The sequence below is a fragment of the Anser anser genome (genome assembly GCF_964211835.1).
Source record: "Anser anser genome assembly, chromosome: 4".
Taxonomy (NCBI): Eukaryota; Metazoa; Chordata; class Aves; order Anseriformes; family Anatidae; genus Anser; species Anser anser.
In genome coordinates, this window is record NC_139724.1 from 44,526,209 (window position 1) to 44,552,340 (window position 26,132).

General features: G+C 41.9%; 3 protein-coding genes across 3 annotated transcripts in view; 1 reads left to right on the forward strand and 2 right to left on the reverse strand.

The window, feature by feature from the left end:
• Positions 1-11,537, reverse strand: part of AFG2A (AFG2 AAA ATPase homolog A) — a 191,193-nt gene extending 179,656 nt beyond the window's left edge. Inside the window, exons 1-7 of the mRNA XM_083833773.1 lie at positions 11,404-11,537; positions 10,260-10,417; positions 6,506-6,564; positions 4,832-5,461; positions 2,385-2,514; positions 1,664-1,720; positions 667-790 (exon numbers count right to left, since the gene is read on the reverse strand). Coding sequence (XP_083689899.1) covers positions 667-790; positions 1,664-1,720; positions 2,385-2,514; positions 4,832-5,461; positions 6,506-6,564; positions 10,260-10,417; positions 11,404-11,484 — 1,239 coding nt within the window. The 5' untranslated portion in view covers positions 11,485-11,537. The remainder of the gene's footprint in view (positions 1-666; positions 791-1,663; positions 1,721-2,384; positions 2,515-4,831; positions 5,462-6,505; positions 6,565-10,259; positions 10,418-11,403) is intronic.
• NUDT6 (nudix hydrolase 6) lies at positions 11,531-25,599 on the forward strand. The gene is made up of 5 exons (XM_083833788.1): positions 11,531-11,793; positions 12,123-12,326; positions 17,429-17,484; positions 21,304-21,358; positions 24,816-25,599. Exons 1-5 carry the CDS (start codon positions 11,535-11,537, stop codon positions 25,202-25,204), a joined length of 963 nt encoding a protein of 320 aa, XP_083689914.1. The 5' UTR covers positions 11,531-11,534; the 3' UTR covers positions 25,205-25,599.
• The window catches only part of FGF2 (fibroblast growth factor 2), a 32,782-nt gene continuing 27,376 nt past the window's right edge, over positions 20,727-26,132 (reverse strand). The window contains exon 3 of the mRNA XM_083833792.1: positions 20,727-25,883. Within this exon, the coding sequence (XP_083689918.1) occupies positions 25,698-25,883 (186 nt within the window). The 3' untranslated portion in view covers positions 20,727-25,697. The remainder of the gene's footprint in view (positions 25,884-26,132) is intronic.

A 26,132-nucleotide genomic window follows, 5' to 3' on the forward strand; every position in this document is an offset into this window, starting at 1 on the left:
CCGAAAATATCTTCTGACTGAACAATCCCAGACTGGTCAGCAAAAACAAGTATGCAGGAAAACAGCAAGAAGTTTGCAGATTAAATAAACAGCAGAGACCACTTTTTCACACTGTGGACAGAGTTCTTTAATCTTTCGTGCTAATAATCAGAAAATAATAAATGAGAGATTGGCAAACTTTATGGCCTTAATTCATAACGCACAAATGTCAATTAAATCTATTGTTTCTTCAGTAGGCTTTTGTTTATATCCTAGATTTCACTATGGCAATCGTAAAATCATCGTTTCCTTCAGTAATGCAGACTGCCTATCATCAGAAGTGTCTTGACTTCTCTGATTTCAGAGCAATGAAAGTCTCTGGCTTAGTTCAATGGTAGGCTATCACTAAAATTTCAGTTTTATCTCTAAAACTACAGAAGTTGGAGAAGGCAAATGAAAGGCAGTGAATGGAAAATTCACTTCTTTTTTTTTAATTTCACAGTTATCAGGCAACATTCCCTTCCTATGCATAGCATCCAAAAACCATTAGATTACTATATAAAGTTTCACCTAAGGCTATTTTCTTTTCCCTAGATGATGCATCTAAAATTGGCTGCAGTATAGAAGCAAAATTATTTTGCTCAGTTAGTCCCCATATGCATTAATTGTCTCAGTAAGTCTACTTACCGAGCCAATGCCATCCATTAATGTCAGCAAGGAAGCAACAACTCTCTTTTCAACTTCATTCTGAGCCCCTTCTCTCTTTGGACAGAGTGCATCCAACTCATCTATAAATATAATGGAGGGGCGACTGGGAAAAACAAAACAAACAAACAAAAACTTCAGTAGCTCACAAGGACTTAAAACATCAAGACCGAGACATGCAAAGCAGTTTAAGGAAAACACCCAGGCCCAATGAAAATTAACAAGCACTCCACTCCCTTAGGCAACTGAAAGTTTCAGCCTTGAACGTGGCACTACTCTAAGAGATAACTACAGTAAGTAAGAAATTAGACAACACCTTAACGCTGACCAGCCTGCGTTTCTATGCCTCTCCCCCAAAGACTCAACACTAAAAATACTGTTTTCATAAGTAAAAAGTCAGCATTTTGTTTGCCATCTCCACAAATGCAGGATGTGATAGCATTCTACTAATGTATTGTGAACAACCACCACCTGGAAGTCTGAAGTCTGCCTTGATCAGGTCTAATAATTTTGGGCAGAACGCCACCCTAAGTCAGAGGCACGCTATACCCAGGACTAACACTAGCTCATTTAGAGCCAGCTACCGTGTCTCAGCTCGGCACTGCTCTGCTCTCCAAAAATAAAACTAGACAGAAAAATTTGGATCCGGGTGAAACTCTGGCTTGTGCTTCCATCTGCCGAAATAAGTGTACAATGCACTAATGATACAGACCGAGCAATCCGGCACCATCTGTAACAGTCCCTGAACCAGGGCAGTGTCCAAAAGCATTTAACAGCCATACTAGAATTTCACTGCTTTCCTTTCAGTTAAGTACTATATAAATACATTTATTTCCTTTTAAAAACCACTGCAGGAAAAAATTACAATTCAAAGATTCTTGCAAATGTTTTTCTTTTAAAAAACATCAACGTTAACATGAACGCTGGAACCAGCACCGCAAATAAGTCAGCGTGAATACAATTAGTGAAAAGAACATACCGTAGAGAAGCTTCGGCAAATATCTGACGTAATCTTGATTCAGATTCTCCATAAAACCTACAATAATTAAAACATTTTAATAAGAAACTTTTTTTTTTTTAATTGGTATTTTCCAGGCAACTTGGAAAATTACTGCTCTTGTCTGTTCCAAAAAGCCACAGCACACCCTTTCAAAGTCTCCAGCACATTTATGAAGCACATGCAAATCTACAAGAACCTTCATTTCCGCAAGGACAAAAATTAAGGTACAACTGGGCTCAGGCAAAGATACAACTATTTTCCAGGTGGCAAAAAAATTAAGGAAAAATCTTGTATCTTCTGATTCTGCATCTGTATTTTTAAAGAAACAAAAAAAATACTTTGCTGGAGTCATCAATCTGTGCATTGTCGCCTTTGAATTTCAAATACTCTTTAACACGTCACTCCTCTGGTTGCAAAAATAACTTAACACATTACTGTGAATGCAGTTTTAGCCCTCTTTTTAATTTAGTCCATGCCTTACCCAAATTTCTAAGCCAAATCCAATGAAACTCTTTGATTGCAAAAACAAACACAACCTCTACTTGAGAGAACCCTTTTTCCCGTTTGTTTTTGACTCTTGGACAGATATCCCAGAGCCAGTTCTACAGAGAGGATGATGGATCGCCAACGGGTAGATGCCAGTACAGATTTAGGGCTAATATATTTGTAGAATTAATGAAAATAAATTGGGTGGACTTACTTGCTTATTATTTCAGGACCGTTAATAACGGTTACATGAGCTCCAACCTCATTTGCGATGGCTTTGGCAATCATCGTCTTCCCGGTACCTGGAGGGCCATACAACAGCACTCCTCTAGGAGGAGGGATTCCTTTGAACAAGCACATACACACAAACAGAGAAGAAAGTTACTTGTGATAAATGCCTGACTGAACAAGCTCCATTTGCACATTACACTGCCCCGTAGTTATTACTGATTAGAACTTGAACTCAGAATTAACTTCTCTAGCCAACATTATTCTTACCATTGTGATTAAATGGTATGCCTTCAGGGGGAACAGCCCTCTGCACAAAACATTTGTGGCACTTAGATGGGACACACATCTAGGTTTTATACTTCTGAAGTCCAAATGATTTTGTTTAAAGTGCAACAATTTAAACTGTTTTATTTTTTCAGTTTTAATATGATCATTTTCCCCACGTTTTGTGCTTTTTTTTTCCTGAAAAATTATTGAACTAACCACCTAATATTCATGAATGTACTTAATAAAGTTACTTGTGACTGTTACAGTGTCATCATTAAAAATTTCCAACAGAAAACCACTTTTTTCAACAGTCCAAAAGTTTCAGAAATACTGTGAGGCTTGATTGAAGTACCTAGCTACACCTTAAATACTTTGAAAAAAGTTGAAAAATACACATCCGCTCATTAAAAGGATGAATTTGCCTCTTTACAAGCAAACGTTGAGAGCCAAAACAGACAGAAACATTCATGCACAGAACTTAAAGGACAATGGAAGAACCAGGCATTCCTGGATATTGTTACAACTGGACAGAAACTACAGATAACTGCAGAAAAGTAAGATTATGATCCCAGGCCAACAGCTGGAAAAAGCATTTCAAACCAGCAGTGGCAAATTAAAAGGGCACAAAGCCAAAAGCAGAAAGCGAAAAATTAAAAAGCAAAAAGAAGAGACACACTTTGGACAAAGCATTGACCCTGCCACGGAAGGCAGTGCTGAAGCATGACCAGAGAAGAAACATCAGCTGGGTGCTGCAATCGAATGATGCTTGCAGGAGAGGTTACAGGACAGCGGTGACAGGGGTAGGTCACCTGGTGAGGACAGGAAGCCTGAATCTTAAGAACTGCTTTACTTGAAAGGACAACAGTATCTGCTAATGGATAGAGGCTAGCAATAAAGTGTCTGTACAGACAGGTTACTTCCTAACAGTCCATTACAGCATGTGCTGCTCCCTCGTGTGGCGTTTCTGGTGCTGGCAAGAAATGGAGCTGCCGAACCAAAGGTCTTGCCTCCAGCGACATCCTCGCTACCTCACCCGCGGGCAGGCAAGGGCTCACGGCACTTGGATGGCTACCAAAAGCTTAGCTGGCAGGGAAGCATCATCTTCTCTCATGTAATTAGCAGAGAATCTGATCAAGCCCCTTTAGGACAAAGGGTGAAGAATGCTGATGCTGAAGCAAGGCTTCTGCCAGCACAGAAACACGTGGTGGTGCGGAGGCTGGAGGTCAGAGCACGGAGCTGGACGACGCGGGGCTGAAATCTCCTCGCACCACCCCACTGACACCCCCGGGCCATGCCCACACCACGCACACTGAAAGAACCACTCGTGACTCATGGACATCGCCTCCGTGGTCACTGCACTCACCTCCTCTGTAACAGGTGTGTGTGGGAAGAGGGGAGGCAGAGAAATAAAAAGCCTCAAAGCCACGATATGAAAGAAATATTTATAGGCAAGAGCCCTGTCTCACAGCAATGCACACCGAGACAAGTACAGTGAGCAGACGTGCCTGCTTTATGTGCATATCCTTTTGTAATAAATACACAGTACAGTTTTATCTTTGTCACAAAAGTCCTCTCAGTTCATATATATATGTTAGATATAATTTAAAATATGGCAGCAGTACTCATATTAATTTTTCAACCCTGTAATTCCATACTAAACTCAGCGAGCAGTTTGGGTTAACAGACTCGAATACTTCCTTAATATTTTACAGGAACCCTACAACAGACAGGGATAAAGACAGCAGAAGAATTAATCTGTCCTAATTTTTATCAACTTTAAAAATACGTCATTAGTTAACTCTGCCAAAAAAAAAAAAAAAGGTCTTAGGAAGCCACAAGAAACATATGTACCTTTCAAACGTCCAAGTACAAAACTCTTTGCTGTTTGCTATAAATTCTGCTTATGCATACCTGAGTTTTCCTGGAGATACATATTTCTTTCCTACTGAATTATTTTTCACAAAGCTAATAATTACGTCTCCATTACATCCATACAGTTTAAACAATAAAAAAGTTTGACATTGTTTGGACACGCGAGTGTACTGAATTAGTGTTACATAAAATCCAGGGCATATTTCTGGAAGAGTAACTTGGTTAAAAAAGAAGTCATGTTAAAGAAAAAAAAAGGATCAAATGAAGGAAGCCAACTCGTAGGCATCATACCGTAACTCTTGAACAGTTCGGCTTGCTTCATGGGCAGTTCAACTGTTTCTCTAATAGTTTTGAGCTGGCTGCTTAAACCTCCTATCATATCATAGGTAACTCGGGATTCACAGTCACCGTCGTCTGCTACGCCGGTCCTGGTTTCAACAAACTGGATTCTAGTTCTCGAAGAAATGTAATAAAAACTGTCTGTGCTGCTTGCTGCTCCCGCCTTGCCAGGCGGCAGGAGTCCCTCCCTGCCTCCTGTCCCAGCCGGCTGTGAGCCATGGGGCAGGTCTGCACCAACCCCCGGGCTGCCAGTCAGGGCTCCCTCAGCAGGGCCATGCCCGCCGGATGCCACGGCAGAGCTGGGGGGAACTGGTGAGGCTGGGTCCATCCGCCTGCTCGGTGTGCTCACGGACGCAGCCTCGGGGTTATCGTCCAGGTCCAGCCCGCTGAGCTGCAAGGACAAATCTAGCGCGCTCGCCTCTAGGTCAGATTTCTCCAGGTCTGGCTCCTGCGTTTCGCTGGAGGTGGCCGGGGCGGTCAGCTCTGTGCCATCAGTTCCTTTCACTCTCATCACCACGATGTTACAAAGTTTGCCATAGAAAGAGAAAGCCAGGAGGTTTCCTGGTAAAACCACTTTCCCATCTAGGATAAAGAAAAAAAAGAAATTTCAATCTATTTTGGCAGCAAGAACTTTAAGACATCAGAATGCTTTCTTCTAAGTAAGCCTGAAGAGTGCTACAAATTAACCTAACAGAAGGTGGTCAGGTAATTTAAAGGTAATTTCAGGTAATTTAAATGATCCTTCCATACACAAGCAGACTGCACTGGATAAACATTTGTCATCATACATAAACTCTCTACTAAGCTCATCGTTACTTGGAGTATTTTTGACCTTCATATAAACTGAGATTAGGGAATTAGTGCTGCAAGAAGTAAAAATTTTGTATTTGCTGTGTGCCTCATAGGTTCACAATATTGCATGTTTAGCCCGAGTCTTGCCCTAAAAAGGGGAAGGTTTTAGCCTTTGTGTTGACACAGACAGATTTGGAAATGGGATCTACTAAATGCAACCTACAGGCACAAAAAAAAAAAAAACAGACGCCAAAAGCAAAAATGTACACAAGATGTATTATTTTCAGCCAAACTCATGAATCTGGAATCCAGTTCATGTTTACTGTTTCTTAGCTTGTCAACAATGTTATTAATTCCTGAACCAGAAGATTACCACTGAGGAGAAAAACTACACCTCTCAGTAACAATACCGTGAAATAAAACTTACCTAGTTTTATTTTTTTTCCTTACACATATCTACCACACAACGAAGAGAAATTTTGGTTATTTACTACCAATGTAGAAAATATTCAGAGTATGGGATTTCGTGCTAATACTGATGCTTTATCTTGTTTTTAATGCATAACATTGTACTCTTGTTCTTCACAAAACAAGTGAATTCTGGAGTGCACCACAGTATCAGCCAGAAGGCCAACAACAATAGCTAAACAACTAACTGGAAACAGCAATAGGTACAATGAATAAACAAACAGGATTAAGGCAAGTTAGATATTTATAGCATAGTAAAATGATTTGGCCAAAAGACAACAGATCCCAGAGAGAAGTGTGAGCAGACAAAACCTGACTTTCCACTACAAATTTAAACAGTCAAACAAAATGCAAAAAAATTTATACCTAGGTTTCTCAGCAGGCAGACAGACATTTCCTCAGCTTTAATACAGGCATCTTTGTCCCTGTGATTGGAAGGAAAAAAAAAACAACAAAAAAATAATAACTACTGCAAAAACAAAACAAGAGTCAATATCACTGAGGCACCTGACGATAAATACCACCTACTTTTCATGATACTATTTACAGTCTTTGGCTCATATCATAGTCACACAGCTAAAAAAGAAGCACACATATTTAACTTGTTTCATTTTTTCCCCATACAAAATGCTGTAATAATCAATACAGTTAGTTATATTTACTAATACAGACTATACGTTTCTTATCTCAGCACACAGAATGGCCACTGCTACGTTTACAGATCAGAAAGGTCTCTTTCACCCCCGCAAACACACATACATATCATCTACTGATTAAACTGGCACCTTGAACATTTGCAATACTGTGCATGTCTTTTAAACACTGCACATCCACTGTCAGTACTACACAAGTTTTCTCCACAATGCATTTTCTAGTCTTCTATTTAATGAAGACTAAGTGACTCAGGAGATCTTAAGCCCCTTCCCGAGCCAGCCCTGGCCAGGCATACAGCATTTTCTGAAACACAGTCTCATCGCTGGGATTTAACACATGGCTGAGCACATGTACTCTTAATCCAAAGCAAATGAAAAGTAAAAGCTGTCTCATATGAATTGCTTTCACTGGTGTTTATATTGACACATTTTACATCACATACATGACTCACTAAGAGCACAGATGTCATTAACTCTCCCTGCTCCTCAGATACGCTGCAACATCACATGTGGTCGTACAATCACTTTTTCATGACAGTTTGTCCATACAATCTTTATCCTGTTTCATCGGAAGCTTTACCTTTTATTAAAGCCATTAAACCATCGTTATAATTCATTAGCATTTATCCCAGTCAGCCAACTTGTAAGCACCTCACACATCAGCCCTTCTGTTTCACAAGAAAATGAAGGTTTCACAAGGCCCATTCTGCACATGGGAGTCTCCAGCCTCTGTAAGCTCTTTGATATGTGTAATGAAGTGTTGCACAGAGAGGTGAACAGCATCATCAAAGGCATTTAGAACAGCTGCAAATAAACTTATGATCAAAAGAGGGAGCTCTAAACCTAGAAATAAACATTAGTTTCTCAACTTTAATGATTTGAGGGAAAGCAGGATATTATGCTAATTTACAGGAGAGCTCTCAGTAAAATCACAGCCATTCCTGGCAAATAAACACACACTCAATTACATTGTTAAGGTCTGAGGTTGGGGGTTGATTATTGACTTGGAAAATAGAGCTAAATTATGCATGCAAGCAAATCCCCAGAGATAGTAATTTTCAGAGAATAAATTACACCTGTAAAGTGTCTAGAAAATTAGGAAACACTGGAATAAGGGTATTTCCATTTATTCTTTTAATAATTAACGTTCTTATCTGATAGGAAGTTTGTTGATTTACTGTTAACTTAGGACAATTAGTTCACTATAATCTACTACAATAGCTTCAGGTAAATTAGCAGGCTTAAAACAGACAATTTCCTGTTTCAATGTTTTCTCTCCTTGATTATACCAAGGAAAAATAAAAGCCATTCATATGACTTTTAACCTGGTGGTATACTACGTATAATAGCTCTAGGAGCCTGACTCTTGACACAAAATCCTGCCTGAGAGGAAAACTCTGGTTTTGGAACACTTTCCAAAAAAATTACCCTAACCATAAATATTTCAGAAGTTACATACAATTCCTCTGATTTCATCCTTCGCTTATCACAGATTCATAGAACATCCTGAGTTGGAAGGGTCCCACAAGAATCATTGAATCCAACTCCTGGCTTCACGCAAGACGTCCCCAAAACCAGACCCTCTGTCTGAGAACGTTGTCCAAACGCTTCTTGAACTCCGGCAGGCTCGGTGCTGTGCCCACGTCCCTGGAGAGCCTGTCCCAGTGCCCGACCACCCTCTGGGTGCAGAACCTTTTCCTAACACCCAGCCTGACCCTCCCCTGTCCCAGCTCCATGCCGTTCCCTCGGGTCCTGTCACTGTCCCCAGAGAGCAGAGCTCAGCGCCTGCCCCTCCGCTCCCCTCGTGAGGGAGCTGCAGGCCGCCATGAGGCCTCCCCTCAGCCTGCTCTGCTCGGGGCTGAACAAACCAAGGGACCTCAGCCGCTCCTCACACATCTTCCCCTCCAGACCCTTCACCATCTTTGTAGCCCTCCTTTGGGCACTCTCAAATAGTTTTATGTCCTTCTTATATTGTGGTACCCAAAACCACACACAGTGCTCGAGGTGAGGCTGCACAGAGCAGAGCGGGACAATCCCTTACCTCGCCCCGCTGGCAGCGCTGAGCCAGATGCACCCCAAGGCACGCTGCCAGCTCATGTATGTAAAAGTCACAGCTTTAAAGAAGGGCTGCCTTGCATATTAACATGGCAACATATATCTAGATTAGTATTATTATGTCATTTAACATAGCTATTATTTTAGTTTTTTGTTTTTCTTTTTAAATGACCCAAGTATTTTCAACCACTAAGTAATAATAATCAAACTTCCTCTAGGACTAAATTAGCCATAACAAAAAGCTGTAATTACAACATTGTTTTCATTTTCCGGTGAGAAGGGAGGCATGGAAGGTAAAGCATGCTGATTACAGGGAGTTAGTATACAATCTGCAGCCACGTTAACCAGTAAAAGCGTAATTTAAGATAGGCTGGTTATATTACCAATGAAAACAAGGCTGCCTCACCAACATTTCTGAATCAACCTACTGGAAGACAGCATCTCCCCTTTAAAATGGACAGTCACATTCAACAACGGAGGTTTGAAAAGGAAGGGAAGTTAACTTATAGAAATTAGAGGTGTTAGTAACTTTCAAAAGTAATTGTAAAGTAATTTTAGTTAGGAAGTAACTATAACCAAATTCTGCATTGACCCAAACGCTGATATGTGGAATGTTATGAGAATGACAAAGATGAGAAGTCACTCAGTAGATTAATAAACCGCTGATTTTTCAGAGCCTTTGTGATTTCAAGACAGCTTTAATTTGCACCTTCTGCTCCCTATCATTGATAAATTTCAAGGGAAAGAAAAAAAAAGAACAAGAAACTTTTGTGAGAGTTTCCAATCCGAAAAAACATTCCAGTAAACAGAAACCACATACATACAGTGGTGACATTTTGAGGGCTCTCCCCAACCTGTCAGCCAGTAAATTGTCTTAACTGTGACAGGACTTGTCGTCACGAGCTTTTCAGATAGCAGTTAGCAGCGCACTTCCTAATGACGACAGCCACAACACAGGTTCCTTCTGGTCCTTTCTAACCTGGCATCATCCTCATCCTTTACAAGTGACTTACAAGTATAAAGAATCTACCTTGATCACACAGTTATACACACCTGCCAGAAGCCTGATCTCTACTTCAGGAGGTGCTAGGCTAACATCACTATTAGTTAATTTAACATAAAATGAAGAACCTCTTGAGACTAGTGGTCTTGGTGGCATTACAGTCTCACAATATCTCTACCGCTCAGCTGAGATTTTGTACAGCAGCTGAGCCACTCTTCAGCCCACAGAGGAGGTATCAGCCCCCAGTTTTTAAACTTCAGCACAGATGATTGAAGGATTAAGGCATATTTGACTTTGTATGCATACTAATTCCATCAAAGCAAGAGAGAAAAGTGGTGTCTTTTAAGACCGCAGTGCAAAGCAGATACCTCACGGTAGGTACATCAGTGGGCCGTGACAAGTTCCATACCTCAACTTCACATCAACCTCTTCTGCCTGGATAACTGCCCCGGTCACAGGCTGCACGGTGACAGCATCACCCAGATTTACTTTCAGGCTCTTCTGCGTGGTTTCACTCAGTCCAACCTTGCCGCCTGGAAAGCCTGTGGTGGGCCAAGCAGTGCAGACCTAAGAAGGGTTTCAAAGCAAACAGCTGTCAATTAAGAGACATTTCCCCCCAGTTTTCTGTCCTCCAGTTAAAGTAAGTGATGTTTTGTTAACAAAAACATGGGCTGAGGAAGGACGAGGATTAGGCTGCAATGTGGTTCCACGGAGAAATAAGATACTAGTAAGCACTTTTCTAATTATTTTTCTGAAGATAGCTTTCTAAAGGGAAGCGATTGTATTCTGCCTATAAAGGACACACAAAAATTCCATGTGAACTTTACAGCCATCCTGCAGATGACACAAAAGCATACGTTGTACAGGCTAGAAAATGGTACAAACCGATGAAAAACGAGGAAGGTCTAGGCTCATTTTTCACAATAAAGATGTATGTGTTGGTGTAAGTAACACATACCTTTGCACAGACAACTTCTAACCTACTTGCCAGGATAAGCAGCGTGGGTTTTTGCCAGTACTGCGAGGAAACGTGGCACTACACCGTAAGAGATGTGGAAGAGCACGTTGGTCGTGTTTCTACACGCTTGGTGGATCGAGGTCCGAGCTGACCGGCGGGGATACGGGGCTGCCTGTTGGGAAGGACCGCGGCCGAGCAGCTCGGGGCTCACCTCCTGCCTCCCCTCCGCGGCGCTGAGCAGGACGGGGCGGCCTATGCATGCACCTGCCGACTTCATGCTGCTCAGCGACAGCTGCGCCAGGCCTGCCCGCAACATCTTCGGCACCTTGTCGTCCCCTGAAATCCCCCGGAGAAGACACATCACCGCTCCGCACCCCAGCACGCCCCGCACCACCGCGCTCCCCAGGCAGGAGCCCTGCCCGCAGCCCCTGGGGCCACACCACCACGCGACGGCTCGGCGCGTTCCCTCCGCTTTTCCTTTTTATTTTGTTAATTTTTAAATAAAAACCAGCCTGCCCAGGCCCGCCCCGGCGTGGCTTCCCGCCTGGCGGGCACAGGCGGCTTCTCGGGGCGCCAGCCCCCGGCTCGCCCCTACCTGCCTCCACCGCCCCGGCGACGCCGAGCACCAGCGGCCCGCCCTGGGCGCCGCCTGCCCGCGGGGATCCGCCATCGCCATCGCCGCCCGGGGCCGGCCGCCCCTTGCTCCTGCGGCGACAGGCAGCAGCCATGCCGGCCCGGCGCCCAGCCCTTCCGGAGGCAGAGGCCGGCACCGCCCCCGGGGCGGCCGCTTCCCGCTGCGCCATGGCGGGGCCGGGCTCGGGGCTGCTGCGGGCGCTGCGGGGGGCTCGGGGCCGGGGGTCGCCGGCGGGCGGCTGGGCAGGGCTGCGGGGGCGGCCCGACAAGTACGGGGGGGTGAGCGTGGAGCTGGCCCAGCTGCCCCGACCCCGCCGCCGGGAGCGGGCCGCCTTCGGGCGCTGGCTGCGGGGCAAGTGGAGGGGACCCGGGGAGAGCGGAGCCCCCGGGGGGTCGGGGCTCAGGGCACGGCCACGGGGCTGTTTGGCTGGTCTGAGGGGAATGAGGTGGCTTTCTGTGTGTAAACACCACATAAAGGGTCGAGCTGGCCATGCTCCCTCGCCTGCCGTCAATACTAACACGTTTCTTGCACCCGTTGGGTCTAAATACAGCCAGCCACATGGGAACCCATTTTGTGAGCGATAGAGCTCGAAACCAGAAAGCACGTGGCAGGGGCGGCCGCCCTGGGCTGGTTCCCCCAAATCTCATGCCTGACTTGGTGGCCCCGCGTCTGTCTTTCAGCCTCGGTCGCCCAGTGGCAGGAGGAAGGCCGGGTCGCCGTCTGGCTGCACGTCCCCATCCTCCAGAGCAGGCTGGCAGCGGTGGCCGCATCGCAAGGCTTCACCTTCCACCACGCTGAGTCAGGCTCGGCCACCTTGACGCGGTGGCTGGGCGAGGGGCCCAGCAGGCTGCCCGGGTACGCCACCCACCAGCTGGGAGTCGCAGGTGAGTCCCACAGGGTGCCCTGCGAGCACCGAGCATCAGCAGGCATGAGGGAAGTGGCTGCCTGCTGTTGGGTTGCTTCACCAAGTGTTTCAGTCATAAACGTGCTTCTGCAGCCATCTAGAAACAGGCCGATCCAGAGAGAGGCTTCACAAACTATTCCAGTCCCTGAAACTATTGCAGTTTGAGAAAATAGTAGACAGGCCAATGAAGAGGGAAGTTTCTCAAACTGTTCCAGTTTCCAAAATTCTACCAGTCTGAGCAAATTGTGGACAGCTCAGGGTGAGGAAACGTGGCCCTGAAGCTTTGACTCATGAGTACTGCTTTTCGTTCATCCTTCTGAGGCATCTCGGCTTTCACCTTGCAGGTGAGAGAGGTTGAATTCCTTGGTTCCATCTGTTTAAAAAAGTAGCTACAAACTTTTTAGAAGAAAGTTCACCTCTGTTCAAATGTTCCCTGCCCATAACTGGGTGCATCTACTACATACATCTGCCTAAACTATGCTTGTTTAAGGCCTGTGAATAGGGTAAACTTGAACCAAGAGGAATTGCTCAGGAGGTAGCCCAACTGTTAGCAAAAATTGGAACAGTCCAAAAGAGGCTCTGAACTAACTCTTAGCTGTGTAACAAGTAGACTTCACGAACATCTGGACACCATACTCTTACCCATCTAGACCTCCCACAACCAGAGTTGGAAAGGAGCAGCTCTAAAAACTAAGGAAACTCCCAAGGAACAAGATAAGACAATTTCCCATTTTTTATACAGCACAATACAAGGAGTGAATACTGAGCCAAAAATACAGTCAGCTTGAATGCAGCCTCACCAAATTTGCATGTTTTTGCCGTCTCTCTCAGCAGTCTTGCACAGATACACAGCTACCAGTCCCATCACTTGGCAATTTCCTGTAATCTGGAGGTTGGTTTGGGCCCTGCCACCCTGGCTATATAGCATTCATGAGTGCAGCAAAGGCGCAGCAGAGGCACAGCAAATCTTGCCCTCTACAAGCTTAGCTTGTTTGGCCTTGGCTACGCAGACCGTGTGGGACACTAGTTCTTCACTGAGTGGTTTTAAGTCCTGTAAGCAGTTCTTTGAAAAATCTAGCTCGAAGGGACTCTAAGAGCTGGGTTATTCTTTGCAGCAGCAGATCAGGTGAAAGAAAGCTGTCAAAAAATACCTTCAATTACACAACTATTGTTCAGTACAAAACCGGCAGAGGGCAGCATAGATGCTGACGGCGGGCTTGGCTTTTTTCAATGGACATGTTAGAGCATGTTTTCCTGAGGTATGAAAATCTCACCATTAAAATATGTGGCAGTAAACTCGAGTAAGGTAATGCATTTCCCTAGAAAAAATCACCCTATTAGTCTTTATATTTCTTGTATATTTGAGGAAGTATGAATAACTGAAAGGGGATTTTCCTGAAGTAGGTTGTGTGCAGCTGAAAGTGCTAAAAGAAAATCCTAATACAAGTGTTGTGGCCCTGATGGTTATCAGCAAGGGCGTACTGTAAGAAAAATCATAACTGAAAACACTTTCCAAAAAAAATGCACTTTCAAAACACCATTTGTTGTTGTACTTTTGAGATAAACTTTGATTACAGTCTGTGCAAACAGGAAAAAACTCTTTGAGAAAAGTTTAATAAATGGAGGTATATGGAGTTCATATTTTTTTTGCACAGATTTAAGTATTACACAACAGATAGCTTATATACTGTGCTACTGCTTTTCAAATCTGTACATTTTTATTAATTATTGGGATTATTTATTTATTTTTTTAACCAAGAGGTGAAGACTTCAGAAAGGCATTTGGTCATGTAAACAGATTTCTCTGTGTGAAATAATGACTACAATACTTTTTATTTTCCGGTTTCGTGCACTATCAGTGGGTATGGAACACGTAGCAGGACTACACCAGGTAGCGTGGATACCATCTGGCATGTATTTATTCCATTATCTTTCTACCTCAGGAGACAGAGCCTGGGTAGTGGAAGTGTTTCATTCTATTTGTAACTCATTTTATTGAAATATTGAATTATTTAAATATGTTCACACTTCACATTGTAAGCGTGCATGTGCCAAACTGTAGGCGTTTTTATTTCTTGTGCAAAAATCTCCATGTTTAAGAAAGTTTCTGCAATCAAGAGGAGCAAGTTTACCAATGAGTCTTCACCTCTAAGCTGTGGCCAGTCACAGTACAGTATGTAGTTCCTTGAGCATGCTACAAATAGAAAGGGAGGTTTCCTCCTTGAGGGAGGTTTGCAGAGAGGTCTGCAGGAAGCCAGACGACAGGTAGCCAGCCTGCGCTGCCAAGTAGACCAGCAGCTGTTTTTGTACTGTCTGGAGTTTCCCCGCATGGTGAACGCGTGGTGAATGCTCCAGGGCTGCTGCCTTTCCGTCGTCACCCAGCCAAGGGATGACAAAGGTGTGAATAAGCAAGGTCAGGTCTTATTTTGCCAGACGAGATCAGAGTCGCCAAGAGAGAGTAGCAAATGTTACTCATAGGGCTTGGCCATTATTGTTTAGAAATAGTGGAATGTGTGATCTGTCTTCCAGCTGAGTTACTGCATCCGTTTGTAGGTGGCAGAGTTCTCCAAATGTGTAAAGGTACAGAAAAGCTGCCGATGGGGTGAAATGATTAAGATGTTTTTGAAAAGCGCTTCCCAAATTCACTGCCATCCAGGGAGTGACACATTTGTAAATACGCTCCTTAACAGTGGCACGTTGAGGAAGAAGTGTAAAATGAAAGGAAGAAAAGTTAAAAGTCATTCTCTTCTCCCTCCTGTGCAGTGAAAGCCTTACAACATGGATATGACTTTCATTGTTACCTACCTTAGTCTAGTTGTTGAAAGGAAGTCCTTGTTGTTGAGGTGAGAGAAGGGTCTCCACACAGGTGCATGACCATCAGTGACCTTGGCCAGCCCTGTTGCTTAAGGAAGTAGGTAAAACAAGAGCTGCACAAATGTCAGACTGGGGGAAGATAGCCTTAGGGGGTTAAGGCTGTCCAAGGAGCCACAAGTGATTAAAAAGAAGGCCTGAAGCTGTTTTACACAGCAATAGTTATTCCTGCCTGGTGATGTTTATAATGCAAGCTGTCACGTGCCCTTGCCTGCCAAGTGCTCTTCCTTTAGGAACATCTTTTCACACCGATCGTAAATAAAAAGGTAGAGTGAAGATGTTTTTCCCCACCATTACTGTCTGGAGTAGTCTAAGGGATTTTTTAAAAAATATGAATCTTACCTATTTCCAAAGAGCAAACAGTCAAAACAAAGCAGTGTTGTAATAGTGAATACTTGGTTAGGCTACAAGTGCAGACCTCTCCAGAAAGCCATCCCGGAGCTGGATGATTTAAAGCTCTAGGTACCATGTTTGTAGCAAGACTGAAAGCTTTTAAAATCACGGGTCAGATTCCACAGCCAAAGTGTGATATCACTGATAGGAAACACGTGTGGCCCAGCAAGCTTCAGCTGGGGACTCCTGAGTTAGACTTGGGAAGATGAGAGCAGAGAGCAAATCCCATTAGTGGCTTTTCTCCTCGCTTTGAATTTAAGCAGCATCTAGCAGAGTTCTTGGATATCTCAGGGAATTTCACAGCCAAAAGTTATATTCATGGGCATCAATTTCTAGGGAACAAGGGAGAGAAAAGGTTCTTTCTGTTTGATTCAAACGGCAGCTTTCTGACTTCAGCAGTCCTTGCTCTCAACAAACCATTAGGCTGAAAAATGGCTTTTCTATAAAATAATCCCTGTAATCACAACATGCATCAAAGCTGCTCCTGCTTCCCTTTCTCCCCTCTTGTAATCAGTACAGTACTTGACCCTGGGCATTGCTAAATATTTACAGGAGGAATTAAAAAGTAACAAATGGGGAGGCAGATAAGTGACTACCCTCTTAAAGCACGTCCTCTGGCGTATCTTGAAGGAAGACTGGTATTTCATCTTTTAAATATTCCTCCTACACATAAGCCTGCCATTTGTTATTTAAAAACCGGGATTTTTTGAGCTGGACACTCATTTCTTAATAATTCCCTTCTGTGGAAGTATTTCTCCATAGCATTTTAAATGTGTATATCATCAGACCTATCCATACGCTCTTCCTTTCGCTATAAAATGATAGAAGCATTTTTTTATCATTACCTACTAATTTGAAACGCATGCCTGACTGTTGTGGAAAGCTGCCACCGTGCTCATTCTGCTCGCCACAGCGCACAACCGTAAAATCTGACAAAATGCCTGTTTTAAAGGGAAGACGTTTTTCAAGTATGACTAATGAGAGTGACATGATGATTAGACATATGAGCACTTGGGTTTTAAAAAGGGGGAAAATCATATTCGGTAGGAGAAATTCTTGGGCTGAGCATGAGGTCAAAGTGAAAAGCTGAATTTCTCAGTCATACATGCTGGTATGTAGAGTTTTTTAAATCAAGTGAAAGCATTTTTCTACTCGGGAGCAATGGTTTTTAATTAACAGGCTTACTGTGCACTTTCTGTCATCAGTTGTCGGATGGGCAGTACATGATGAATTCATAGGTAGTCAACTATCTGAATGTTTTCATTATCAACACAGCCCACTGAGTCAAGTAATAACAGTTGTTATTAACCAGAAAACACCCAAGTCTTCATTGCAGTAGGCAGGGGGTTTGTGATGAATTCCACTGGAGAAAAGTTCTTGCCTATCGTGTCTATTTGGCCAAAACCACTGGAAAATTTTCTGGTTTTGCAAGATTATAGGCACAGCGTTGCTGAAGAAAGCAGCTTTGCTAGATTATTTGGGGACATCTTGATTCTAGCATTCTTTACTGCTGATAATATTAACATATGCAGTAATCTGGAACTTAAATGTGGGCAGTATTTATCTTGGTACTGCTAACTTTGAATTTTTATACAGGATATTTAGTCTTTTTTTTTTTTTTTTTGTATTTTATTGTGTATCAGTTTTCCACCGACCAACTGCCTTCCACAAATCATCCAGGCAAATCTTGCCAACTTTAAACTGAATATCGTTAGGGGTTTGTCATGCTTTATCAAAACATGTTAAATTAACACATTTTAGGATTGAACATAATCATCTAGCACTTTAACCTTATTCAGTGTTTTCTCTTTTTAATAGGTGCTGTTTTAGATGAAAACACTGGAAAGGTGTTGGTTGTACAAGACAGAAATAAGGTAAGTTTGCTATAGGATTATAAGATAGAGAAGTTCGTTTAGAAAAGCCTGCTCTGCAGTATAAAATGAAGGTCTTTTTATTTTCATTCCAGTCCAAATTTGTGATAGTTAAAAGTTACTTCTTTGAAGTGGTCTTTTGTAACACATCCATCAACAGATTGCTGTATTTGCGTTTCAGATTCAAAAAACCCCACATAAATAAATGATGGACTTTGAAAATCATTTTAGAAGAGATGATCTTAGTTCTTTTAAAAGCAAACATACTATAAAAATTACTTCAGCATATGATTTCATGTTCAGAACAGATCTTTTCATCCATGTACAGATTTTTAAATAATTTATGTCTCAAAAATTATTTCAAATTTTCAAGTGGATTTCAGACAGTTAACTGGGCCATGCAAGCGCAGCTTCAACGCAAGTTTTCATTTGGAAGCAGACCCAAGAATAAAGCAGTTCCCTTGTATGAAGTTTCCTCCCTTCCAATCAACTAGACAACCACAGTAAATATAAAGTGAGGAGAAGAGATCATTCAGAGGAAAAAGAAAGTGCTCAGTGACAAAGCTGTGATTCAGAATGCTGTCATTCTGGTTAACGAGTAAATTGTATGTTGCGGATTACTGTTGCAAGGGACACAAAAGCCTATGCAGAATTTAAGCATGCTAAAACCTTTTTTCTAGAAAAGTTGGTTTTGAGCAGTAATCCCTTAACAGCAAGAAAGAGTAGAATGCGTGTCACACAGTGTTCTTAACATGATACTCACGTTGTCCTAGAGGAAAAAAAAAACAAAACAGTTCAAGTGTTCTAAAGCACTAGCACACCTATACAAAAGAATACCTAGTTCCTCAAAATAATTTCATTGATGAAGATGATGAGAGTTTGGTTTGCAGTTCCCCAGAATACCATGAGGATGCATCAAATCACGGCCTTTGTACATGTCCAAGCTCATTCTGCCAACAAAGACAGCTCCGCTCTGCTCCCCTTCTTCCACACCACGTATGTTAGAACAGAGCCCAAGAAACACAGTACGTTTCTTGGCTTCATCGCCCAATATCCTTTCTGCTTCAAGTTTTCTTTTTTCTCCTGTAACCGACCCAAGAGTCCCTAGTCTTGCGTTTGGACCCATGCAGACCTCTGGAAAACCCCTGTGGCTTGAAGCAGATTTTGGGAGATTCTGGTTTTGTTTGGTTTCTAAAATTCCAGGCATATCTGTGGCTTTAAATAAGCAATACCATGGTTGGCCATGACCTGGAAACCACCTTTGTAAAGCAGGTGTAAAGATCATTAATTTTACACAAACTGAAGTGCTTGACCTCGCTCCAGAGGATGCCAAACCAGCGAGTATTAGCGTGGTGGCGGTGGGTTGTGTGATGTGGCTTGAGGTGAGCAAGCCATCACGGCTGACGCCTTCCAGCCTCTATCAAGCTGGCCCAATTTAGCACAGCAAGTGCACAAAGCTCACTAGCTCATCTGCAGTTGTCCGTGCTAGTCTAATTAAAATACACTTGCTTTACACTGTGCTTTGAGTAAATGAAGGAACATTCACAAACGAATTAAGTGTCTCTGGTACAACGAGGTTAAATGCTATTACAACATGGAAACAATCAACACTGGTATGTGCTAATTGAAGTATACTGGGTTGCATCGTTTTCATTTCATATGGTTGTATCTAAACCAGAATCTCACTGGGTGGTTTTACAGCCTTTCCTGAAATAACTACTAAAATATTTTTCTTAGAAACCAAATTAACCAACGCTTCAGTTCCTTGGTAACTACAACACAGTTAATGAACTTCAAGGAAAAGGCATGTCCAGTCACTCAATTTGTAATGCAAGAGTTCAGAGGAAGAGAAGCATTTGTTCCCAATAAACTACCGCTTTTACATTGTTACTTACTGTAAAGTAAAATTTCAATGACTTGTATTTAGCAGGACCTTCAAGCTTTCATTCAATAATTACCGATTAAAGCATAAATGCAGCTTGCAAGATACAAGCTCCAAAAATGGTTCTAGTTCTGGAGAGTCTCTCTGAACGGAACAGCACGCAATGGACTTCAGAAATACTGCATTTGTTTTTCGCTATAATTTCTGTGTGGATAAAACCAAAAAACGGCATGCTTACTGTTCAGAGAATACCTTAAATAAAGAGGTCTCAAAGAATAAAAACGGAAATTGCATATTCTGCAGATTTAGAAGGAAATAGCAGCTTCCTAAGCCCGTGAGGTAACATGCACGTTCAGATTTAACTTCCTAACACAGAGGTTTTGTTAAAGCTCACCCACAGCCATTTAAGAGCAAATATCTCCGTGCAGTTTTACAGTGAGACATCCGATGTCCTATTCAGGTTCTAGGCCCAAGTCCATACTCATCAGAAATCGCTTCCTTTGCCTCTGGCCCCAAAACGTAGCAGGACCAGACGTGGCACGACTCCCCCCTCCAGTTCAGTCTGAAAGCGGGGATGGTGTGTTCCAGGTGAACCATCTCAGCTTACTTCAGCTTACCTTTCTAGAACACAGCTGGTGACCAACTTGAAAGGAGAAAAGTGGTTGCTTCTGACTCCCCTTCTTACAGCTCTTTTACTGAGTGGACAGAATTAAGTATAAAAATCGAGGTGTACGAATACCCATACATTTCTTGTGCAGTGGGCAAATATCTCAGTGCAGGATGGTCCTGTCCTCCCTACCCCCCACTGAACAATTTCCCTGAAATGGTGACTCTTAATAGAGATTATGTTCTGCAAGCTTCAGAAGTTTTAAGTTTACATGCAGCTTTATAATGCGAGCTAGTTGAACTTCAAGAGTTATTTGGGTTTTATCTTGAAAGGACAATTCCACTGCATACACAGCAAGATTTCCAGGAACTGAAATCAAGTCTGAAAGCCAGCAAATATATGTATTTTCCATCTGCACTATTTTTAACTTATTACTCTAAACTCCTATCCAAGCTCTTTAAGAGTGCCCAGGAAAAAAACATTTCCAATGTAATCAGTGGGGTTTCAAAGCACTGGAAGGCTCACAACTTCCCCCTCTTTGCTGCTTGTTCAAGAAAAGTGACTTTTTTTTATAGAGTGTACTTTTTTTCTGCATTTGTTTCTAGTTGAAGGTTAACTTCTTCCTGCAAACATGTTTAATATTGAAAGGAATAAAAAAACTAGTATGTAGATGTAAAGGTAAAATCTACAAATCTGTGAGGAGGTGTAGGAACTGAGACTTCTTGATGAATATTAATTACAGCATCAAGTCGTATTGTTTTAATGACTAAACTTTATTGCAATTCAATAAATGCTTCTATACACAAATCACACACAAGGCTTCAGGTTTTGTTCCATAAAAACAAATGACAAGTTATACAAAATGGTTATTACAGACACACAAAGTCGTCTTAAAGCCAGTGCAGTATAGAACAGTACTACAATCATAATACCTGTTTGTAAGATTAAATATATACACTTTTTTTTTTAAAGCTAAAACCATGGAAGTGGGATACATCAGTGATTAAATACAAGATTATATAGTCTATAGCAGCTTTTTTAAATATTCAACTACTCTATCTAGTTATCTAGCAGCAACATTGTCTAATGATTGTTAGACAGTTTGTTTTCAATCAGTAGATGTTTTGTTCCAATATTTCATACAGACTGTAGGTGTCTCTGATCATCACATTAGCAAGAACAAAGTAGTTCCTACCTAAAGCCTTACTGACGTTTGTAAGGGTAACTATAATACTGCAACTTCACCAAAGAACTTGTGTGTTAATCGTCTCCTTCGTATTACAGAGTACAAAATAGGCTGCATACTACATTAACATTTTTTCCTCCAATACAGACTGTAAACGCATGGAAATTTCCAGGAGGTCTGTCTAATCCAGGTGAAGACATTGGTAAGTCCGAGGATAACAGGTCAGACATCAACAGAATTACAAAGATGTTAACAGCACTGAAACACGGTGACCCACATCACTCCTACGAGGACTCCCTTCTTTGAAATAATGGCTGACAGGTGCAGTGATGTGATCCTATGACCTTAAAGTTAACGGCGTAACATCACCTTCAGGGTAGAGCAGCTTTATAACATTTACGCTTTTCCATCAGTTCTCTTAAAGGAGGGCTTGAGGCCAACTTTTGTTTTGTAGGCTTGTTGAGTATGTTGCAGTAAGAGCCAGAAGCACAGAGGATTAAGATAATCTGTATATAACCAAAAATAAAACTGAAATAGCAAGCTCTCAGCTCACACTGCAATCCAGGGCAGTGAGCTCATTGATATACTGAGCAAAAATTTCCAACTTTCAATTTTTATGTGCAAAACAGCAATAAATACACTTGCTTAGTTCCACCCTTGTCCATTTGTTTGTTTAGACCAAGAGCTCTTTGGCCCAGGACCAGCATCAGTACAGGTCCTGACCCGTGGGGACACCTCCTTCCAACCAGAGGCAGAAGGCACTTCTGTATTAAAAACAGTGCTGATTTGAGGAAAGCCGTCATTTCTACCTAGCATAGCGCAGGTGATGCTGAATACAGCAGCTGCAGTTATGTTCAAAGGTGAATGAGCAGAAGTGTATGAAAAAATAAAATTGTGCTTTCTCCTTGGATCGCACCCCTTAAAATTAAGATTCGAAGACTGGTTAATTCTCCAGTTACACTGCAGTTACTTGGCTGGTCTTGTTTTCAAAAGTTACATTTGCTCACATTAATTTAGCCCCACATCAGTACTCAGATGTGAAAATATTCTTCCAATAAATAAACCATGGCTCAAAAACATTTCCCAGAGCAATGCAGCAGCTCTGCCAACTGGGTATTGAGACCCTAATTCCTGAATCTGGTCCATACCTTAGAAATCTCTCCATGCTGTCTTAGCAGTAAACCTCTAGCTGGAATACACCAACTCTCCACACATTGTTCGTTACTTCAACACATGGAAGAAGTTTCTGGCTAATGTGATAGGGTTGAGTTGTAGTGTCTGTAACTTCTGAGTCACATTTTGACTACATCTTTTTGTAAAGCACAGTGGCAGAAATCATAATTATTTGCGCAACAAAGCAAACACACACAAAGTAGTGGAATGGCTACTTCAAAGAATCCCAAATACTGCGCTTGTTGTCTAGCTGTGTCACCTTGAGAGAGAGAGAGAAAGAAAGGATCTAGGCCAGGAGATAGCACAGGAATTGTTATACTGCAGGAAGAGAATAACTAGCATGGGCAACAGCTTCACCAGGGGAGTACTGTCACTGAGTGTACCAGTGGCCATCCCTCAAGAAACAGGTGAGATTATGGATGGAGCCTGGATGTAAGTAGTAAGAAAGACCTGGGAGCAACAAAGCTCTTACATCTCCCCTCCTGCCACTATTTAACAGTATCATAATAAATGTTATCATTCTCTGCATCACATTTTACAATTACAAAAAGAGATAAGTTAGTGAAGCATAAAATATAACAGAGCTAAATTTTCCTTTTTCCATCACTTATATCAAATCTTACAAACTTGCACTCACTCAAGGGCCTAAATTTCAAATTACAGTTACAATGCTTGAAAAATCCTGTGGTTATATAAAGCAACAAAATATATGACTGCCTACTCTAATGAGCACAAACTGATTTGCACAAGTAATTTGAATTGCTTCATAATGCAGATTAAGCAAAGAGCGAAGATATTTGCATTTGCCTATTTCTGAAATTCAAGCCCTAGTGTTTCTTCTAGTTTAACTGTCATTAAGTAATCAAATATATACATTTAAATAAAAGCTCAAAGCAAAAGGCACTTTGTCTAAAATAAAAGCTCAAAGCTTAAATGAAATCCCTACCTTCTTTGACCCTTTACGTTTAGAACAGTCCTTTGCCTAATAATAAAACCACCTGCCACAGGGAGATTGCTTTGTAACTGCTCTTTTACACCAAAGGACTGAAGGGGCCGCTCTGGGCAACATAAAACACAGTCCCCAAGTACATCCGTATCTTCCCCCATATGCAGTAGCCTTTTAGTTAATACTGCAGAAGTCACAAACATAAATCTGCAGACACCATGTATTAATGGGTGTCAAATCCTACAAAGACCTCTGTGTATTTGATGTTAACTTTATAGAGATTGTTCCATTGCAAGATAGAAGTTTATCTAGTGCAGAAGTATGTGCAGGATCAGTTGTTTGGCCTCTGTCAGACAAATCGTTTTGTTTATATATTTATTGCCAGCTACTGGATGTGCTGAAATCATTTTCAGGATTTGAAACTGCACCTGAGAGGTCTGTTTTCGTCACCAGTCAGGATGGTGGTTTGCACAGGAAGGATAATCTCTACGCGGTCTTGTCAAATGCATTTTGCTTTCTGAAGCTAGCCAACACACTTATGTCTTACCAAAGCCAAACTGAAGCAGGTAACACTGCAAAACAGCTGTATATGCAGTTATTACTTAAACAAGACACAACTATGAGTTTACTTAGATTAAAAAAATGACCTAGTTAGTTTTACCTACCAGTAGCTACACCGGGCAAGTAGGATTTGACAACTACAGTGAAACAGCAGAATTTTGGGAAATAACTGGAATATCAAAAACCTTATTTGGGCTCTTCAACTTATTATTCAAGAGTAAAACTTCTCTTTTGAAGAGTACTGGATAGCTGGGTAATTTGGGGCCTTAATTGCAGTATGCAGACCGTTAAAAGCTCTGAAGTTACAGCCTAGTTTTGTAATGAGAAATGTTAACGTTTTCATCGCTTTGGCTGGCGTACACAAGATGTACACACACGCACCATGTTTTCTGCAGGAACATGGTACATGTTATACAGGCGTTATGGCCTATTTGAAATGTCACTAGACCGAGATACATTTTGAAAAGGACTTGGTGCCAACCTTCTTCAAACACTATTTTTCCCCATGTTGTTCCACCTTGTGGCAATGTGGAATGACAGTACGTGATCTGATGGAGTGATCTGACACACACAGGTGGGTGTTCAGCTGCAAAGGGTCTGAGCCTGCAAGAGGACAGATACAAGGAGAGGGATGCGGGCTAGGCTGAGAGGACTGACAAGGTGGTGCAGTGCTGCCCTGGGGTAAGAGATCAGCAGAGCCAGCAACCATCCGTTTCAAAACCATACCCTGTACAATATTATGGAAAGCTTTTCTTTCATCATTTTGTAGGGTATACACAAGAAAGGCACGTAGCAATTAGTTTTGTTCAGGGACAAAAAATTAGCTTATCCTTGTGTTGAAGCAAACAGGCTTTATGCTTTGAAAAGCTTATGAAGCAAAACAGAGGATGCTTTGAGTTAGAAACGTTCTGCGATCAAAAGGTTTAAAGAGTGCTAAGCTATTCTTGTGTGCATTGTAAGAATTGCTCTCTTCACCCAGGAGACACAGCAGTTCGAGAGGTTTTTGAAGAGACTGGCATCAAGTCAGAGTTCAAGTCCATCTTAAGCATAAGACAGCAACACCAGCACCCCGGAGCCTTTGGCAAGTCGGACATGTACATCATCTGCCGCCTGGAGCCCTCCTCCTTCAACATCAACTTCTGCCAGCAGGAGTGCCTGAGGTGTGAGTGGATGGACCTCGATGAGCTTGCCAGGACAAAGCACGCTACTGCCATCACCAGCAACGTAGCTAAGCTGTTACTTTACGGATACCGGGAAGGATTCGATAAGATTGATATAACCATGAGAGAGTTTCCAGCTGTTTACACAGGCCGGTTCTACAAACTATACCACAGGGAGCTGCCCGAGTCCTACAGAAACATGACATGATAGCAATAGATTTCACATTTCCTTATATTAATAATTTAGAATTTTTATTTTAAGAGTTATTTAGACCATATTAAAATTATTCATGGACCATTTGATTTTAGGATGAAAATCGATATTTATTCTCTAACAAGCTATAAAGATATAAGTTATTTTAAAAGGTAAATATTTCTGCACACGTGCATCAGATTAGTTTCCCTTTACTCTGTAAAGTGAATGTAAGGTAAATAAAATAGCTCTATATAGATCTCTAGCAGAAAACAGAAATGTTATTGATCCTGAAAATATATTTTCCAAGTAACTTTACCTCCACACACACTGGCACAATAGGTTTAAAGAGCAGTATAAAGACAGTATAAAACATTCATGTTTTAATCTTTCTGCAAAAGCAGCTAGTATCAGCAAATAATTGCTTCTATTTTTGCTAGCTTGGAGAGGCGCAGGAAACTCTACCTCAAAATGTAGTGTGGCGTATGTTCAGAATCTGCCATGGAAATCAGCTTTTAGCAGACATTGGAAGAAAAAGGATAGCTTTCTGTCCAGGTCCGGTTTTTGGTCCAGGCTTGTACTGTCCAGTTCTTTTCAGTGCCACATACCAATCCGAGTACTTCCGTGATCGATAAGTGTTATAGTTATTAGATTCCAAGCGCTCAAAAAAGAAACATTCTTCTGTCGCACATTTCTAAAAGGGAAAAAGAAAAGGATTATTGGTATTTCATAGCAACAAATCAGGTGGTCTGATTCATGGGACTAACTTATCCAGAGAATAACTTAACAACACATCTGATTTTAAGAAATTTGTATTGTTTCATGTTTAAATTGAGATACAGTTATTGTTACAATATTATTTAAAACACCTACAAAAAGAGTTTATAAACTATGATTCATTCGTCGTCTTTAATAAAGACAAAGCAGATTCTAGTTTATTTCC

Coding starts and splice junctions, on each gene's coding strand:
- NUDT6 (XM_083833788.1), top strand. CDS start 11,535: ATGCCGGCCCGGCGCCCAGCCCTTCCGGAGGCAGAGGCCGGCACCGCC. Junction 11,794..12,122: donor CTTCGGGCGCTGGCTGCGGG/GCAAGTGGAGGG, acceptor TCTGTCTTTCAG/CCTCGGTCGCCCAGTGGCAG. Junction 12,327..17,428: donor CCACCAGCTGGGAGTCGCAG/GTGAGTCCCACA, acceptor TCTTTTTAATAG/GTGCTGTTTTAGATGAAAAC.